We start from the raw sequence: 19,289 nt of genomic DNA on the forward strand, positions 1-19,289 counted from the left end.
TTACGGCAAGCCTTAACCAAAGGAGGCGGCGTGGGTTTCTCGCCAGCTACCCGTCACCTGGATTAAATTCTGCCCCTTGTATTCAAATCCTTCCTTGGCCTTGGCCCTCCCCAACTCTTCTGAGAGCTCAACTCCTCCAACTCTGTCCTCTAGGGCATCCCCAGTTTCTTTTGGCAGCCAGGCTTTCTGCTGAGTAGGAAATAAGCTCTGAAATTTCCTCCCTAAACCTCTCGACCTTATTTTCCTCTTTTAAGACACTCCATGAAGCCTACCTTTTTGACCAAGCATTTAATGACATGGACTCACATCTCTTTCCTTGGCTCAATGTTTATTTTTGTTTGAAAATGTTCCTTGGTGCCCTGGGATATCTTATTACGATAAAGGTATGATTTAACTGCACACTGTGGTTACTATTACTGGTGTTGATTGATGTTATCATTTCACCCACATACTGAGAATGGTCAAAGATGAATTTTCCTCACTTATTATAAAGCTCCCATTAAACTCCCACTTTCTGTTGATTCACTCTGTCTTTGTTTATAGGAGCTAATAGTGAAATTTTTTTCTGACAATTATTAGAAATGTAGAATAAATTATGAGAAGTGGAAGTTTATGAAAGATGGAACCACCAAGTGATAGCAAAATTCACAACCACAGTTTCAAAGGACTCGTGACTTTTGTTTACTTAGCTGGGAAGGACTTTTTAAAATATAAATTACACTTCACTATTACTCAGTTCTCTGGATATTTTTCCCCTCTTTTCTGATAGAATTCAATAGACAGAGATGGGCCAGGAGAAAAAATATCAAAATGGTAACTGAGCTTTGGATAAGCACCAAGATGTTGATGGAAATGCTTGAAGGGAAACAGTGTGGCATACTTGTGTGGGAAGTGACGATGCTCCATTTACATTGTTTACAGAGAGAGGCTTACAGTAATTCACTAAGACTATGCTGGTGGAAATATAAACCATCACAAATAAATCAATAATCCATAGTAGCTGATGGCTTTTCAGATCTACACAGCCCACAAAAAAAGTTAAAAAGGGTATTCATCCCTGACAGAAATTACTTCAGTTATCGTATCGCAAACTATTGCATCCTTCATTTTCTAAATCTTGGAAGACTCTTAGGACAAAGGCAGCAGATGCATGGGAACACCACCCTCTGCAAGTTCTCTTCCAAGCCACACACCATCCTGACTTGGAAACATATTGCCGTTCCTTCACTGTCACTGGATAGAAATCCTGGAACTCCTTTCCTAACAGCACTTGTGGATGTTCTTGCACAACGTGGACTGCAATGGTTCAAGAAGGTGGCTTACCACCACCTTCTCAAGGGCAATTAGGGATGGGCAATAAATGCTGGCCTAGCCAGCAATGTTCACATTCCTTGAAAGAATAAAAAAAAACTTCTAGCCACTGATTAAGTTGAAACTCCTACACATTGCTACATGATTAGAGTGCCATAAGGCTGATTCTTCCAACCATCTAAGTTAACCTTACAAGCTTTACCAACATCATTGAAGTCACCTATATAAGTATATTATCTTAAATTAGCAGTGATGTCTGGGACCCCAGAAGATTTGAAGAAGAGATTTTACTTGTTAATACAGAACTTTCTCCAACAGAAAGCCAAATTGCAAACCAAGCCTTGGTGGAAGTTGTGTTGGGTATGACACTATATCAACCCCACACAGCTTTTGCTGCTCTAATTGTGTCCATTTTGGCTTTATTAGGTAGGTAACAACATTTTCTGCAATAAAAAATGCCTAAAGCTGGAAAATAGCTTTGGAGCTATGCTAACGTTTATCTTCAATACTTATTCCAAAGGAATTTTAACAATCAGGGGTTGAGCTTGATGGGCTGAACAAAAAGTCTGAACAGTGGCCACCTTGCTAACTCCTTTGCCACAGATCAACAGTCATGATATAAAACAGCATCTCACAACTTAAAGCTGCATTCTGATATAGAAATAAAGGCATTAACACTAAACAAATATCACAATGTCACAATGCATATTTAAAGAATCATGAGATAGTCACCAGAGGTTTACTAAGAAAACATGTTCAATTTCCTGCAGGATCTCCAATTCCCTGAACACATTTCGGACTTCATCTCTCTCGATGCATTGTTGTTTATTCATGTACTTCATAGCATACATTTGCTCTGTGTCACGCTTTTGTACAATACACACCTGGAAGGGAGAAAAACAAGAAAATTGGTCACCTCTGCAAAGGAATATACACTTAAAAGACTCTTAAAAAAAGCAATTCTGACTGACAATTTCATAAAACATTTTCCATCTACAGCAGGTTCTGGATCCTGCATGCCAATGTTACAGCTAACTTTGTCACTGTGATATCTACCCCTACTGGCACTGAACAGACAATTAGCAGTTCTGGAAATGAAAAGGATGTTGCGCCCCACTGTTTCAATGCAGGTACTACTTGGTGACTGAGTCTGTGACTGATATCAGCTCAGTGTGTTTCAGGCCAATACCCAACCTGAAATATCAGCTGCCAATGCTCTCCCAACAAGGAGGAAATGTTTAAGACAATATGGGTGAGAGATAGAAAGTGGAATTAGTCTACACTGAAAATAAGTGCCATGGATGATTCCTGCCCTTAAGATCTATAATGAATTAGTTTGGCTTAGAACGTTTTCGTGCCCCATGTTTTAAATCTTCATGGAAATAAGGCATTCAGGCCGCATGAATTTTGAGCCAATGGTTCACACATCCAAAAGGTGGCCTTTGATTAATGCTGGGCTGGACAAGAACCTAAAGTTTTAATACTTTGAAATATTATCTTGCCGGAATGTATTGTCCTCTTGAGAAAAGACACAACACAAAGCAGGAAAATAAAGTACAATGAATAAAACAGAAAAAAAACAACAATTTGTTTAAAAAAATAAACTCATTTATGCACTGTCGGATTAAGAGGTTGTAAAAAGCTGTGATAGATGTTCTGGATCGGTATTTAACAAAAAGTCTTATTTTAATAACCAACATGCTATGAAGCCTAGAACAATGCAGTAACATGATTGGGGAATGTGAGAAGAATGATTAGCAATTGATGGCTTTAGAATTCATAACAAATTGATTTGGAGCCCATTAGGTTCTGGCTGATTGAAATGCTGTTAAAACCTTTATTTTCCACTTTCACATTAATTTTGATTATTAATATCATAGCAAGCTGCCTGTCTGTCATACTTATAGTTTGCAGCCGGTGAATGATCAGCACATAGAAATTTGGATTAAGAACACTGGGTGAATATTGCACTCATTTACGCAATATGCCTGGATGCTGGTCAAAAATCTCTCAGTCACAGCTGTCCTGACATTTAACTGTGGATAGATATTACTGCCTCAGAGTTGCAGTTGCACTATGCTGACTGTTAGCGTTTAATTAAAATGCTTAATTAATGGGATACTATTTCAATTTCAGTACTTATAATAATTCATTTGAAATCCTAGACTGGAAAATTTGAATCCAAAGTGTACAGTTTCTTATGTATGTTTCTACAAAGAAGATATGAATAATTTAAGATCGCATTTTATTCAATATTAATTTTGACAACAAATGGATTTGCATAAACAGGGAATGGGACAAGAATGGTAGAATTTATCAATAATCCAAGTCATGCTCCCACCCTACATTATACTCACAGAAACTAACACAAACAAAGCTCTCCAGCTTAAAGGCATTGTTAAAGGTTAATCATGAGAAATCGTTGCAGAATTCTGCCAAGAAGGAAGGGGAGGCAAAAATGATATTGAATACTATGTCCAAAAATATATTGGTTAGCCTAAAGGAATTTTTTGATACAATTGAGCAAGAGAGAGCGACGATTGTTGGATACCTTTTTAACTGAGAGGAGGGTGATTAAGGAGTACAAAAAACACAGAGACACATTACATCTGGAGCAAACTACCATGGGCAGCAAATATATCACAAAAGAGTCAGCTGCTGAGTATATAAGATAGTGGCTGGGCTGAAATGTGCCTCCTAATCCACGAAGATCTACAGAGACAGTCAACTGTCTACAGCTAAGGTCATCACTACCCTCAACTTTTATGCCACAGAGATTTTGCAGGCACCTCCAAATGATATCACAGGAGTCAGACATGTTGCCTGATATCTCCCACATACACTTCAGTACTAACCAGCAGCAGCAAAGGGAATTAAAATGTTGCTATATTGGTTACTCTCCTCAGGTAAAGGTCACATTGACAGTGTGCACGCTCCTTATTTTTGTCCCTACCAGTAATCCTAGCATATACCTAAGTAAGAAGGTCTATTATTTCAACAGCATGAAAATAGTATGTGGCTGCTACCAGACAGTCATGCACATCAATGGACTATTCCCAGGGATTACACATAATGCTTTCATTCTGAGATAATCAGTGCAATTCAGTTCTTTGAAGGAAGGATGATGGTTGGTTCTTCAATGCTATGGGTTCTGAAGTGTCAACCATGGGATGTGAATGTCACTGGCAAAGCTAGTATTTGTTGTCCATCCCTTAATTGTTCTTGAGAAGGTAGCAGTGAGCCACTAAAACCTGGTCCTGAAGCAGAGAATAAATACATTGAGGCACATGATGCTCATTGAACTGAAATGTGTAGTTATATTATATAAACAATTATTTTGATCTATAGTTCAGTAGATTCTAAAAGATGCCTCAGATAGTGGTTCACACTGCACAATATCACTATGGAGAAGCCTTATCGTGAACTTGGCCAAGGAATAATGACAAGCCATAGTAGTCTAGGTGGAAAATTACCCACAACAACCATCAGCAACAAACCAGCTGTTGCAGCCATTGGGCCAGTTGCATAAAAGTCTCATCTCTCATTTCTACCGGTGAACTATGAAACAGCCGTTACACGCTCTACTCAACACATTTACAATCATTGAGCTCCTAGTTGATTTACCCATTTCAGTTTTGCTGGGAACTGAATATATCCAGTTTGCTTTAGTATTGAAGGACCAACGCTTTCTATCCTACATGACAAAATAATGACAAATTACAAAATATATTAAGAATAAAATAATTTTATTCAGTGAATAATAATTTGTGTATTTCGCGTATGTGCTCAATGCATCAATGGGTTACCCATTATGACTAATCTTCTTTATAAGCCTTGAGAATATGCCCTATTCCAAAATACTCGCCCAACTGGAGAGTAACAACTGTAGGTACTTGCTCATCCAATGGGATTCAGATGTTCTGTGACCTGTATGTGCAACTAACACTGATGCAATTGGAACAGTGCTGGGGATTTCCTTTGCTGGAGTTACTCCTGCCACAATGGCAGTGGCCTACATTAATGGCATAGCCACTACAGTTCTCACTTGGTGTTGTTCTCTGTACAATTTGCAGGCTGCAAAGCTCATAGGGAATTGAACAGAACACATAATACAAGCCCTAAAACACAGATTAAAAATCCTGAAATCACTTTCATTGGAAATATAACTTGATGCATTCAATCACCATGAAGCAGTGGCCTTTCATATAATGAGTATGGCAGGCTTTAGCTGGTTTGAGTCAATCTGCTCAGTTCAAAATCTTCCAACTAGGGTTGCCAACCTTCCTGGAATGGCCGGGAGTCTACCATAATCCGTGTCAATTTCCCGGTGGCCTAAAAAAGCAATCCGGGAGTTTGGAATGCACCTGATTCCTCGTTTGGCAGTATCCAGCCTGTGCATGTGTGCAATGATGTCATCATGCGCCAGTGGTGGCGAAGGGAGCAGGGTAAGCGGGTGGAAGTTCTGTTCTTTGTTTGTTTGGTCTATGCCATCTTTCATGCAGGTAGCTGACACCGCATGTGCATGTGCGGACCCTGCACCATCATTGCTTTGCTTGTGGTACCAACAATCACAGACATTTTTAAAGCGGTTTCTGGAGGCTGTTCAGGAAAAGGTAATCATATTCTTTCTCAAGAGAAGATTTTTAATGAGGCCAAATGGAGACACAATGGCAGCTTGTTTGCATTCCCAAATGTTGTTCTTGTGCGTGCCCAATTTTTTCAATGTGTGGTATCTTTTAATATTTTTTGCATGGTTGCTCACACTTATTATGCACAGAACAATGCTTGCATAGTACTTTCCAGATTACTGCACCCTCACACTTGGGATCAGTTTAATAGGAACATTGCCGCCTAGGAGCCCTATTTGTTATTTGGCCCATTGTAAAAGTTGACCATCTGAAACAGATAGCGGTTGAGTGCCTGTTTGGCGGGTATAGCTCTCATTTTTAGATTATTGTCTCCTCCTTGATTTCCCACAACAGAGAAACTAGTTCCACCTGGTGGCAGCGCACCGCCGACTTTCCATGATGTCACGCTTTCCGTGACGTGACTTCTGCTGATGTCTCCCAGAACATGTCCAGCTACAGTTGGCAAACCTACTTCCAACAATCATGCTTCTGATTAATTCTATAATCCTGATTTCATATTCACTTAAAAATTACTCACCTGTTCCACTCCTCCCCTTCCTATTGTGTGCATGATTTGCCTTTAAACTAGCAGCAGTCTGGATTGTGGCAAGGTGATTTGGCTTACCGAACTGGAGTATATTCTCTCCACCAATGTAGCCCAAGTAAAGACAGATTGATCTACCTGAGCACACAGATGAAAATACTGTATTATATGACTAAATTGCCCTACATCTATAATTCCCTTTATGCTTAATACAAGAAGAGAAAAAGCATCCAGTTCATTTTGAGCTGAAACTGAAAATTAATCACTGAAATTTAATGCCTTTTCTGCAAAACTCTGGTCCTAGAGGAGCTATGGGATTGGATAGTTAGCACATGGTTTGCTGAGAATATATATCATTCAAAGAATGAAGACAACCTTATGGTGTAAGATTACCTATTTTTCTCTTTTTAATCACATAAATTTCATACTCCATAGATGCCTGTCAAATTTGTAAAATTTTATCAAGTAAAGGCCCTTATGTAGGAATTGTAGCACCAGCTGTCAGAACTGATCTGCCAATCAACAACAGTATTGTTGTGTAGTATAATTAAGTATGGAGACTGTGTGACAGCCTTGCATACATTGTCAATTGAAACTCAATGGAGAAACCCAAATGTGTCATGAGGTTCATAAATAAAACTAGGTTTCAACTCATTGTCCAACAGTTCCTAGTTGTCACTTAGGGCAGAATTTTACATTCCCGCACCGGCAGGTTTGCAAGCAGAGTTTGAGGGAGTCAGGTGGGGGTCTGTAAAATTCCTCAGATGGCTTTCCCACTAGGCACACGCCTACCCTGACCTTTCCGCAATTTTACAGTGGGACGGGCGAGGTATTGGCCAGCCTACACTTGCCCCAGTTGAGGCTCTTGAATGGCCAATTGATGACTGCTTAAGGGCTATTGCCTACCCAGCCTTAATTGAATAGCTGGCGGGAAGAGCTCAGGAGCTGGGAGGAAGCCTGGAAAGTGGCCATGCTCAGGCCTCAGGCAGGAAAGTGTGAGGGGGATCGCCTCCATTGACAATCGAAATGGTAGGGCTGCTCTTTTGCAATGTGGGAACTCCAAGATGCTTCCCATGGCCTGGACAACCATTTGTGCAAGAAGTGTTGTCTGCTGAGGCAACTTGAGCACTGGGTTTCTGAAATTGAGCAGCAGCTGATGTCATGGTAGTGCATCCATGAGGCTGAGAGCTACGTGGATAGCACATTTATAGATGTGGTCACCCCACAGCTTAACAGTATGCAGGGAGAGAGGGAAGGGGTGACCACCAGATAGTCACAAAGGAACAGGCAGAAGAAAGTACAGGAGTCCCCTGAGTGCATCCCACTCTCCAACCAGTGTTCAGTTCTGAATACCAATGAGAATGATGGTTCACCTGGGGAGTGCAGCCGGAGCCAAGTCCATGGCACCATGGCTGACTCAGCTGTACAGGAGGGTACAAGGAAATCTGGAAGAGCAATAGTGATAGGTGTTTCAATACCTCGGGAAACAGGCGTTTCTACAGCTGCAAACATGACTCCAGGATGGTGTGTTGCCTTGTGCTCCTGCAGTTAGAATTCATCGAGCAATAAGTAGAAAATTGGCAAGTAGGATCGCAAAAGTAGTAATCTCTGGATTACTCCCAGTGCTACATGCAAGTGAGTACGGAAATAGGAATATAAGACAGATGAATGTGTGGCTGGAAAGATGGTGCAGGAGAAAGGGTTTTTGGTTCTTGGGACATTGGAACTGGCTCTGGGGCAGATGGGACCTGTAGAATCCAGATAGGTTGCACTTGAACAGAGCCTGGACTGAGCTCCTTGCAGGGCATTTTTTAGTGCTGTTTGGGAGGTGTTAAACTAACTCAGCAGGGGTGTGGGAACCAGGAGATAATATCAAACAGGAATGCCAAGGTGCACAGAATATTGGGAAAGATAGATAGCACTAGAGTAGGGAATAGTAAGTTAATAGGTGGGGTCAGAGTAAAGGAGAAAGTAGTAAAGTCTAAATCAGGGTTACAGTGCATAATGTGAATGCACTGAGTGTGGTAAATAAGATTGGTGAGTTACAAGTGCAGATGTTGTGGCAATAACAGAGACCTGGCTCAAAGAAGGACTGGGTGTTAAATATTCCTGGGTACAAGGTGTTCAGGAAAGACAGGAAAGGAAGAAAAGGAAGAGAGGTGGTGGTATCAAGGAGAGCAGTGCAGTACTGGAGAAAGATGATGACCCAGAGGGGTGGAAGGATGGAATCTATTTAGTTACAGCAAAGGAACAAAAAAGGTGCAATTTCACTGTCTGGTGTAGTTTATAGGCCACCAACTAGTGGGAAGGATGTAGAGGAACAAATTTGTAAAGAGGTGCAAAAATTGTAGAGTACTTATAATGGGGCATTTTAATTATCCAAATATAGACTGGGATAGTATTACTGAAAAGAACAGGGAGGGGCAAGAGTTCCTAGAGTGTGTTCAGGAAAGCTTTCTCCAGCAGTATCTTTCCAGTCCGACGAGGGAGGAGGCACTGCTAGATCTGGTTGTTGGAAATTAAGTGGGCCAAGTAGATCAAGTGTTAGTAAGAGGACATTTATGGGACAGTGATCAATATATCATAAGATTTAGGCTGACTATGGAAAAGGACAAAGCACAGTCCAGAGTAAGAAAACTTAATTGGGGAAAGTCAACTTCTATGGGATAAGAACAGATCTTGGCTGAATAAATTGAAGTCAAATGTTGGCAGAAAAATTGCTGGCTGAACAATGGGCTACCTTCAAAGAAGAGATAATTTGCACTCAAAGTATATTCCCTCATAAGGGAAATGTAGGGCAAAAAATCCAGAGTTTCCTGGATGACAAAGGAGATAGAAATTAAGACAAAGAAGAAAAAGTGCTTACGACAGGTGTCAGGTAGCAAATACAATTGAGAACCAGTCTGAATACAAAAGATTCAGAGGAGATATGGAGAAGTAAAGAGGGAGTATGAAAAGAGACTGGCAGCTAACATAAAAGTGAATACCAAAGTCTTCTATAGACATATAAATAGTAAAAGAGTCGTAAAAGGAAGAGTAGGGATGATGGGAATTTACACACGGAAGCAGGGGTATTAAATAATATTTTGCATCTCTCTTTACCAAAGAAGAAGATGCTGCACAGGTCATGGTAAAAGAGGAGTTAATTCAGACACTAGAGGGGTTTAAAATTGAAAAGGAGGAGGAGTCAGACTGTACTTATAGTTGGTAAGGCCAGATGAGATACACCCAAGGATACTGTGAGAATTGAAAGTGGAAATTGCGGAGGCATTGGCCATAATTTTTCAGTCTTCCTTAGACTCAAGGGCGGTGCCAGTGGACTACCTCCGGAGAATTGCAAACATTACATCCTTGTTCAAAAGAGAGTATAATAATTAGCCTGGCCAATCAGTTTAGCTTTGGTGGTGGGAAAATTTCTAGAAATAATAATTCGGAACAAAGTTAATAGTCACATAGATAAATGCAGGTTAATTAAGGAAAGCCAGCATGGATTTCTTAAAGGAAAGTCATGTTTAACCAACCTGCTGGAGTTTTTTGATAAGGTATCACAGAGGGTAGATGAGGGCAATGCTGTTGATGTGGTGTACATGGACTCCCAAAAGGCATTTGATACAGTGTCACATGACAGACTTATGAGCAAAGTTATAGCTCATGGAATAAAGGGGAAAGTAGCAACATGGATACGGAATTGGCTGAGTGACAGGAAATGGTTAATGGATGTTTTTTCAAGCTGGAGGAAGGTTTGTAGTAGAGTTCTCCAGGGGTCAGTGTTGGGACCCTTGTATTACATGATATATATTAATGACCTAGACCTTGGTATACAGGGCACATTTTTAAAGTTTGTGGATTATACAAAACTGAACTGTGAGGCGAATAGTGCAGAACTTCAAAAGGACGTAGACAAATTGGCGGAATATCGGAGAGTGGCAGGTGAAGTTCAACGTAGGGAAGTGTGATGTGATTCATTTTGGTAGAAAAAAACATGGAGAAACAACATAAAATAGGGGGTACAACTCTAAAGGGGGTGTAGGAGTAGAGGGACCTGGGTGTATATGTGCATAAGTCATTGCAGGTGGCAGGACAGGTTGAGAGCGCGGTTAATAAAGCATACAGTACCCTGGGCTTTATTAATAGGGGCGTAGAGCACAAGAGCAAGGAGGTAATGTTGAACATGTATAAGTCACTGGTTCAGCCTCAACTAGATAGATTGTGCCCAGTTCTGGGTACCACATTTTAGGAAGGATGTGAAGGCATTTGAGAGAGTGCAGGAAAGATTCACAAGAATGGTTCCAGGGATGAGGAACTTCATTTATGAAGATAGATTGGAGAAGTTGGAACTCTTTAACTTGGAGACAAGAAGGCTGAGAGGAGATTTGACAGAGGTATTCAAAATCATGAGAGGTCTGGACAGAGTGGATAGGGAAAAGCTGCTCCCACTCGTGAAAGGATTGAGAATGAGAGGGCACAGATTTAAAGTAATTAGTAAAAGAAGCAATAATGACATAAGAAACTTTTTCACACAGGGAGTTAGGATCTGGAATACACTGCCTGAGAGTGTGGTGGAGGGATGTTCAAATGAAGCATTCAAAAGGGAATTAGACAGTTATCTGAAAAGAAAGAATGTGCAGGGTTAGGAGGAGAAAGCGGGAGAACAAAAATAGGTAAATTGCTAATTTGGATAGCCGGTGCACGCACAATGGGCCAAATGGCCTCCTTCTGCACCATAACAATTCTGTGATTCTGATGGTACTTACAAGTGATATTCTTGTCTTGCCTTGGGGCTTCTTCAAGGTGTAAATCTTCTTCCTGATATGTTTTCAACACCCCATGGTAATTGCTTCTAGCTTCAGATTATCTGTTACATTTTCCATGCAACTTGCCTCCTGAGAATGTTGCTGGACTGCTGTCCCTACCTTCAAATCCGATTTCTCTATTCCACCCACATAACATGGTTAACGAAACAAACTTTAAGGGAGAATTTTCCCAGCCAAAAGGGTGCGGATTTGCATGGAGCTAAACCCCCTGAAGTTGAAGTTGGGTCAGAACCTTGACATCTCCCAAGTCTCTTCCGGGTTTCTGTGTGGCATGATTCAAAGCAAGTAGGGAACCTAACCCTAACCCTAACCCTTGTATCTGTTGGGTAAGTAATTAAGCTGGTTCAGAAGTCAAATTAGCCACTATTTGAACCCTCAATTCCCAGCAGGGGACTTGTTTGCTGACCAGTCGACAGGGCCGCCGAGGCAAGTGCACAGCAGGAAGAGCTTTTGAGTGAAACTGACAAGCTGTGAAAGTTTTGATCAGTTACACTGGAAAGCTCCAGCCATGGTCATTGCAAGACTGCTGTTCAAAGCACTTCTCTTAGACAGTGTGTTCACTGCTTGATGGGTGATTGCCAACTTCTTGGAAGGCTCTTCATCTATTTAGCACTTCACTCGCCTTCAGCTGTGCTTCCCTCCTGCCAGTTTTCAACATGGCATGGGAGCAGCTCATGTTACTTCACTTCCACCTCTGCTGAGGGGCAACAGCAGAAGACATGCCACCACCAACTGCTCCAGTAGCAGAAGAAGCAGCACTAGCTGCCTTCTCCTCAGCTATATGAGGAGGATCCATGGACAGATGCACCTGCGCCACATCATCTGTCTGAACCAAGCACCAGTGCAGATACAGGTATGTTGGTGGGCAATAGCACGTCTGATCAGCTGGTAGTGCACAGTGATGAGGGCACATCACACGCTCTTGAGGAGTTGGCAGAGATAGGGAGTTCCCATTGCACCAGAAATTGAAGGATGGCTGGAGACCAGAAGCATGTTGACTCCGAGGCAGATAATGAGCCTCTGGAATTGTCCATCAGGTGGCAGATGCTATGTCCAGCAGGAGGATCTGGCGGAGATCCCTGAGGGTCTGTGTGCCATGGTCTCTGTCTTGGAGGAGTCCATGTGGAACACGAGCATGGTGTGGGGTGCTACCTCCCAGGTGGTGCCTGCATAGGCTCCGCTGGCCAGAGACATCAGCCAAGGTCATCAGGGCTGACAGGACATCACAATCAGTAGGCTGCCTCTAATGCTGCTGTAAATGAGAAGATTAGGGGAGGTAGGCACCAAGATGCAGCACTCGCAAGCGGAACTTTACGGCATTATAAATACAAGGGGTTGTCACGGTGATATTACTTCAGTTGAAACTTGCTCTATGTTCAAAGTGTGTAAACATGACTACCATCTAAAGATGTCTTTATGTTTCATGGTATGAATGTACTTTATGGTTTCCACAGGCGTTGGGCATGGGAGTGGCTTGTGACAGATTGGAAGGGCTACAAAATTTATTTCAGAGCAAGTTAGTTGACGTAGGGGTCACAGGATAGACTCATCAGGAACATTCAGTAAGGAGGTGTCACCCTTGCCCTCACTTTCAAGCCAAGCCTTGGATGCCGAGCAGAATGAACAGAGAATCAAGGCTTCCCGGATCTGTCTCCCACAAGATTCATCACTTCTGCAGCCACGTCCTCACCCTGGGCCTCCTCCAGCTTCTCACTAGACCCATCAGCTGGGTCATCCTCTGCGGCCTGGGGAGTTGCCTTGCTGTCTTCATCCTCCAAAAGGCTCACACTTGACAAAGACAGATTGTTCAGTACTCAGAATGCAATGACAATAAGCGAGATATGCTCTGGAGGATGTTGCAGTGCTCCCCCTGATCAGTGTATTTAAGATTAAGATAGATAGGTTATTGATTGGTAAGGGGGTCAAAGGTTACAGGGAGAAGGTGGGAGAATGGGGCTGAGAAACTTATCAGCCATGATTGAATGGCAGAGCAGACTTGATGGGCCAAATGGCCTAATTTCTGCTCCTATTCTTATGGTCTTATGGTCTAGTCCACGCAGTGGAACCTCATCTTGAGCAATGGTCCTCTTGATTACCGCCCTTGTAGAGACACGACTGCCATTGTAGCTCACGTCTGCCTCTGTCCTTGGGTGTCAGAGTGGCGTCATGAGCCAACTTTTCAGGAGATAGCCTTTGTCACTCAGGAGCCGACCATCCAACCGAGCTGGAGCGACAAAGAGCCTTGGCACCTGGGAGTGCCACAGGATGTACACATCATGTGAACTGCACAGGTATCTGCCGCACAGCACACCTGCAAAATCAGCGAGCTGCGGTTGCAAACAATCTGACATTGATGGATTGGAATCTCTTCCTGTTGACTAAGGCACCTGGCTCATCTGCTGGCGCCTTTATGCCCACGTGAGTGCAATCTATGGCACCCTGGATGCAGGGGAACACAGCAATTGCAGTGAAGTCTCTGGCTTACACAGCCTGGTTGGCTTCATCCATTCAGAAATGAATGAAGTTCATCACCCACCTGAACAGAGCGTCAGTGACCAGCAGAGGAGACAATTGCCATTTGCTGGAATACAGATGGCACAGGATAGGACACATTGCAGAAAGCCTCTAATAGACCTTGTGGGCTAAAGAGTCCTCCAGAAAATTTAAAATGCAATGAACTGGCAGAAAACCAACTCTCACCCAAACTCCTGCCTACTCACTTAGCCACAGCTCTGGTCGACCTTTATCCCGCTCTGGATTGAGTTTCACTTAAAAACAGGATGGCTGCCTGGCCATGTGGCCCATGTCCCGACTACAAAATCACACGGGGCACAAGATTTCAATCAATTGCTTTCTTAATGGGCTTATTTGACTGCTTATTGTCGGGGGGTATGTGCAGGAGTCGGAAGCACGACCACCAACCATAATATGAGATCATTGAACCTTTTCCTAACTCTGCAACCAAGTCCTTGGGGCCAGATTCCAGGAATTGAGCTCTATAGACACCGGCTCCCATTTCCTTTCTCAGGGCTTTTTATCCCCATGAGAACACTTGCCTTTTTCCCTTTCCACTTCCATCACTAATTTGTCCAGCACCATATCAGAAATGCAGGGATCCCTCTCTCTTGCCTGCTGATCCATCTTCTGTGTTCTTTCATCCAGCCAAGCATTCCAGAGACAGTTACAGCAGCTCCTTTTGCATGAGGTAGGTGGTGGCATAGTGGTATTGTCACTGGGTTAATATTCTAGAGACCCAGGGTAATGTTCTGGGGACCTGGGCTCACATCCCACCATGGCCGAAAACTTCAATAAAAACCTAGAATTAAAAGTCTGCTGATGACCATGAAACCATTGTCAATTTGTTGTAAAAACCCATCTGGTTCACTAATGCCCTAAGCTGGTCTGGAGTCACATGTTTTCATTGTCCCCATAAGTCATGTGTCACGCTGCTGTGAAATCTTGTGACTCTAGTGCACACATAGCAATGTGGTTGACTCCTAAATGCCCTCTGAATAAGGGCAGTTGCATGCCCACATCCCATGAATCCCTTTCACAGCGGCAGGCTGCTTTGCGCTAGCCATGCTCACTAGTGAGCTGCATGGTCCATGATGGATTGCACAATGAAATCATTTACGTGACCAAGCATGCGGTAATCGCAATCCATGTGCTCGAAAATGGGCCTTATCCGATCTTTCTAATGCCTTATCAGCCCTTTATAAAGGCAGGCGGTGGCGTAGTAGTATTATCACTTGATTAGTAATCCAGAGACCCAGAGTAATGTTCTGGGGATCTGGGCTTAAATCCCACCGTGGCAGACAACTTGGTGGATTGTGCTGTACTGATAAAAGCCCTCACCTTTAAAGAAGCAATTTGTTGGGAATGGATTACATTGTGTTGCCTGGTGATGGGGAGGCAGCAGTCCTGACACTTACTTTGGAAGAAATTAATAGAGGAACGTCACACAACATTTTGAAGGTTTATCTATGGAAATGGCATCCCTCAGTAATTTAGACAGTAGAATTGGTTTCATCATTTCTGGAAGGAATGGACCTGATGGGTTATATGTTCTCTTTGTTGCATACTTTATGACCTTGTATTCCGAGTGAAAACCAGCAAGCCATCCTGGGAGTCTTTGTATAGAAACTAGATGAAGATAAGATTGTAGTGTTTGATGGCCCTGATTATTGAGTAGCCTGCCCCCAGTTTTGTCTAACTGATTTAAGATCCAGCTTACAAATCCTGGGAGATGTCAGTTAAAAGATCTCTAAATTTAAATTGCTATCAGGCTGATGTTAAAATTTAGATGCTTTATCTTAATTGGAAATACATAAGAAATTTGGTATAGGCATTTCATGAGGTAAATACCATGTGCTCTCTTTTCTTGCAATTAAGGCAGACTAGTCTTGGTTATCCTCTTGCTTCAATGGCCTCGGAGTTATAGTCATTTTACAATTCTGCAGATTTAAAACTGAATAGGAGAATTACCACAGGTGGAATTGTAATCTGAGGAGCACGTGTTTGGATGAGGAAGGGGCTTCAAAATCAACGAAACCAACAGCACGGCCGGAAGCTGGCTCCAACCTAACTGCAATATTTCACACCAGCACATTAGATCGTGTTCATGAAATCTTTTCAGGAGTGGCAGGTTGTCAATTACCAAATGTTAATTTCTCAATTAGAGCCATATTTACACACACACTTTTCAGTTTAATATCAGATCCATGGCTTTCCCAGGCTTCCTGAAACGTACCAGTGAAAGCAAGGCGAGAACACAACAGCAATTGAAGAGGATGATGTCGGGGAAATATGCCAATATGTATTCAGTACTCAGCTGCTTTCTTGAATTTTTATGGGCAAGTGTTTGTTCACAGTACTCATGCTGAAAAGTTACTGCCTACACTTTGGAGGCTACTCTATCACATCACTGTTTTTGCAGTATTAGATGAGGACTAAGCTGACCAGCAACAGCGCTTGCAGCCTAATGATCATGGACCTGAGCTGCACACTAACGAAAATTTCAGCAGAGAGGTGCAGCTCTCAGAAGGCACTGCCTACACAACCGGCAGAGATGAGGGCTGGATTTTTGCACGGTCTTGCCTTCAAAAATGGGTCAGTTCAGAGTGATCCTGTAATGTCAATGCTGAGATACCTGTCAATCTATTTAAGACGGTGTGGACATGTTGGCATCCAGGCTCTGCAAGGTAGTGAAGGCATTCATGAACTTATTTGATTGGAGTGTTTTGACAGTCCGTGGCCCTGATCACTCTATTTATCTCAGTGACCTGTGACATCACTCAACTCATGTTTAAGGCAGCCTCTTCTAGTCTCTCTGCAATCGTGGTCAATGTGCTCTGATGGCCTGTCAGGGCATCACACGTTGTCTGCTGCTGTTCAATGACTCTCCTCTTCATCAGCAGCCCCTGGGGTACAGTATCCATGTTCAGCTCAACAGAGCTTGAAGATGGCTGTGCCTTCTGACATGGACTCCTCATCATCTGATGTTGCTCACTTGAGAGATGTTTGTCACCAGATGAAAAACCAACTACCTGTCCTTCTAAACCAAAAACAGAATTACCTGGAAAAACTCAGCAGGTCTGGCAGCATCGGCGGAGAAGAGCAAAGTTGACATTTTGAGTCCTCATGACCCTTCAACAGAACAGGTCTGTTGAAGGGTCATGAGGACTCGAAACGTCAACTTTGCTCTTCTCCTCCGATGTTGCCAGACCTGCTGAGTTTTTCCAGGTAACTCTGTTTTTGTTTTGGATTTCCAGCATCCGCAGTTTTTTGTTTTTATATCTGTCCTTCTAGTCTCACCAACATGTAAGTATCTGAGCTTATTCTGAATGAATTTTCTGATGGTGCACCTTCGGGAGGAATTAGCTCCTCTAAGAAATCGTCACCCGCCACCTCCACCAACTCCAGATAAAATGCTTGAATTAGTCATGGCAAGGTGAGAAGGTTGCAAATTATCATTATGAAGGTGACCATATTTCACTCACTGTTGAAACCGTCAACAAGATTGAGAGCCGTATGACATGTTTTTATTTAACTGTGTCACCAAGTTCCTGGGAGCTTCCCATTTCTGACCACCAGGGATGCCAAAACTCTGCTAATCTCCAGAAACCTCTCCTCTGCAGTTATGAGTTGTGCGATCTGTGGACGGCTCCTTCCAGTTCTCTCCCTCTCCTGCAAGGAGGCGAAGTGACCTATCAGTGAAACTAATGGCATGCGTTCACCAATGGATGCAGTGCATTTGGTCTTTGAGGAAGTGTCAGTACACAAGGGTAAGGGTGAATGGGAGTCTGGATGAATAGACGGGGATGTCAGAAACTGCATAGTAAGTGAAGGATGGGTCCACCCGCAAGATAAGTGGGTGTGAGGAGTTATGTGATGGGAGTAGGTTAGACAGTGAGGGAGCTGCAGTGATGCACACCGGAGGATGTAGGTGAATCTGCCATTGTACTCACCTTTTTGTCTTTTTAGGACCATTAAACCACTTATTGCATTGAATCTCAAAGTCGCAAAATGCACCAGCTGCTGATCTCTGTTACCTCAAACTATACCTTCTTGGTCTCAGCTGCAGGCTTCCTCCTCCCATTAAGGGAAGAGAATTTCTCTCCTATTCCTCACAGCCCCTAGCAGCACACCTAGGGAGCTATCACTGAAACGAGGCGCAGCTTTTGCCCATCTGGACTCCATTCTGACACTTCCAGTTCTCTGATGGCAAACTCCACTCCTTCAACTTGTACGTTTGGGTTTTCCCTTTAAATACTAGAGTTTAGATTCTGTCCACATACTGCCCGCTGCCATTGGTTGGACAGGAAACCCAGAAGTAACATGATAATGAGGTGGCCGAGTTAAAAATACTACTCATAGGCACTGCACTTCTGGTTTCCCACGTGCTCTTGGACACCATCACTCCTAGCTCATCACAACTTTGAAATTATCCGAGATAGATTTCGTAATGGCATAAAGAGAAGCAAAGTAAAAATAGTGTAATCGTTTTTTTTAAACATAACTTTTGCATGGCAAATTGTTACGTCTTGACCAATACAACCTACAATAGAACCAAGGTCAGGGACAATAAACCTAAAGTAGTCTAACGAAATGACAAGGACATGGACACTATTGGGATATCAGACCTGTCAAAGCAAAAACAGGTGTGCCACAGACAAGCAATCGCAAGATTTGGAAGGGCTGTGACATTTGCACAGTGCATTTACATGGCTGCAATGATTCAGCAAATTGATGTAAAAATTATGTAAAGGTTGCAGCGAAGATTTTTTAGAATGATATCAGAACTGAGAGGTTATCCCTATCAGGAAAGGTTGAACAAGTTGGGCTCTATTCTCCAGAAAAGAGAAGGCTGAGGGTAATCTGATAGAGGTCTTTAAGATTATGAAAGGGTTTGACAGGGTAAACATAGATGTTTCCCACCAGAATGAGAGGCACAATAAATATAAGATCATCACTAATAAGTCTAAAAGAGAATTCAGGAGAAACCTCTTTACTCAAGACAGTGGAAAAATTTGCTACCATAAGGAATAGATGAGTTGACTTACATAGTTCCATTTAAGGAGAAGCTAGTTAGCCATAAGGGAGAAAGGAATAGAAGGACATATGGAGTGATTTATATAAGAAGTGTGAGGAGGCTTATGCGGCACAAAGCCGAATGTCCCGTCTGTGTGAGTGTGGGGTCTGCACATAACATGAAGAATCATAAGTGGAGCCACATAGAGTTAATGGCTCCAGTGATGAATATTACAAGGCTATGCCACATAAATGTGTAAAACTGAACAAAGGAACGGAAACATCAAAGCAAAACAGTTCAGATGCTGAAAATCTGAAATAGAAACCAAAAATGCTAGAACCACTCAGCAGGCAGGTGGTGGCATAGTGGTAATATCACTAGACTGGTAATCCTGAGACCCAGTGTAATGCTCTGGGGACCTGCGTTCAAATCTGACCAGAGTAGTTGGTGGAATTTGAATT

The 19,289-nt window shown here is 42.6% G+C and overlaps 1 protein-coding gene across 5 annotated transcripts in view; it reads right to left on the bottom strand.

Moving 5' to 3' along the window:
- The window catches only part of LOC121289536 (serine/threonine-protein kinase 32C), a 361,206-nt gene that overhangs the window by 105,798 nt on the left and 236,119 nt on the right, over positions 1–19,289 (bottom strand). For all 5 annotated transcript variants that reach the window (XM_041209034.1, XM_041209032.1, XM_041209033.1 and 2 more), the window contains exon 3: positions 2,044–2,195. In XM_041209034.1, coding sequence (XP_041064968.1) covers positions 2,044–2,195 — 152 coding nt within the window. The remainder of the gene's footprint in view (positions 1–2,043; positions 2,196–19,289) is intronic.

Source organism: Carcharodon carcharias, chromosome 17, assembly GCF_017639515.1.
Source record: "Carcharodon carcharias isolate sCarCar2 chromosome 17, sCarCar2.pri, whole genome shotgun sequence".
NCBI lineage: Eukaryota > Metazoa > Chordata > Chondrichthyes > Lamniformes > Lamnidae > Carcharodon > Carcharodon carcharias.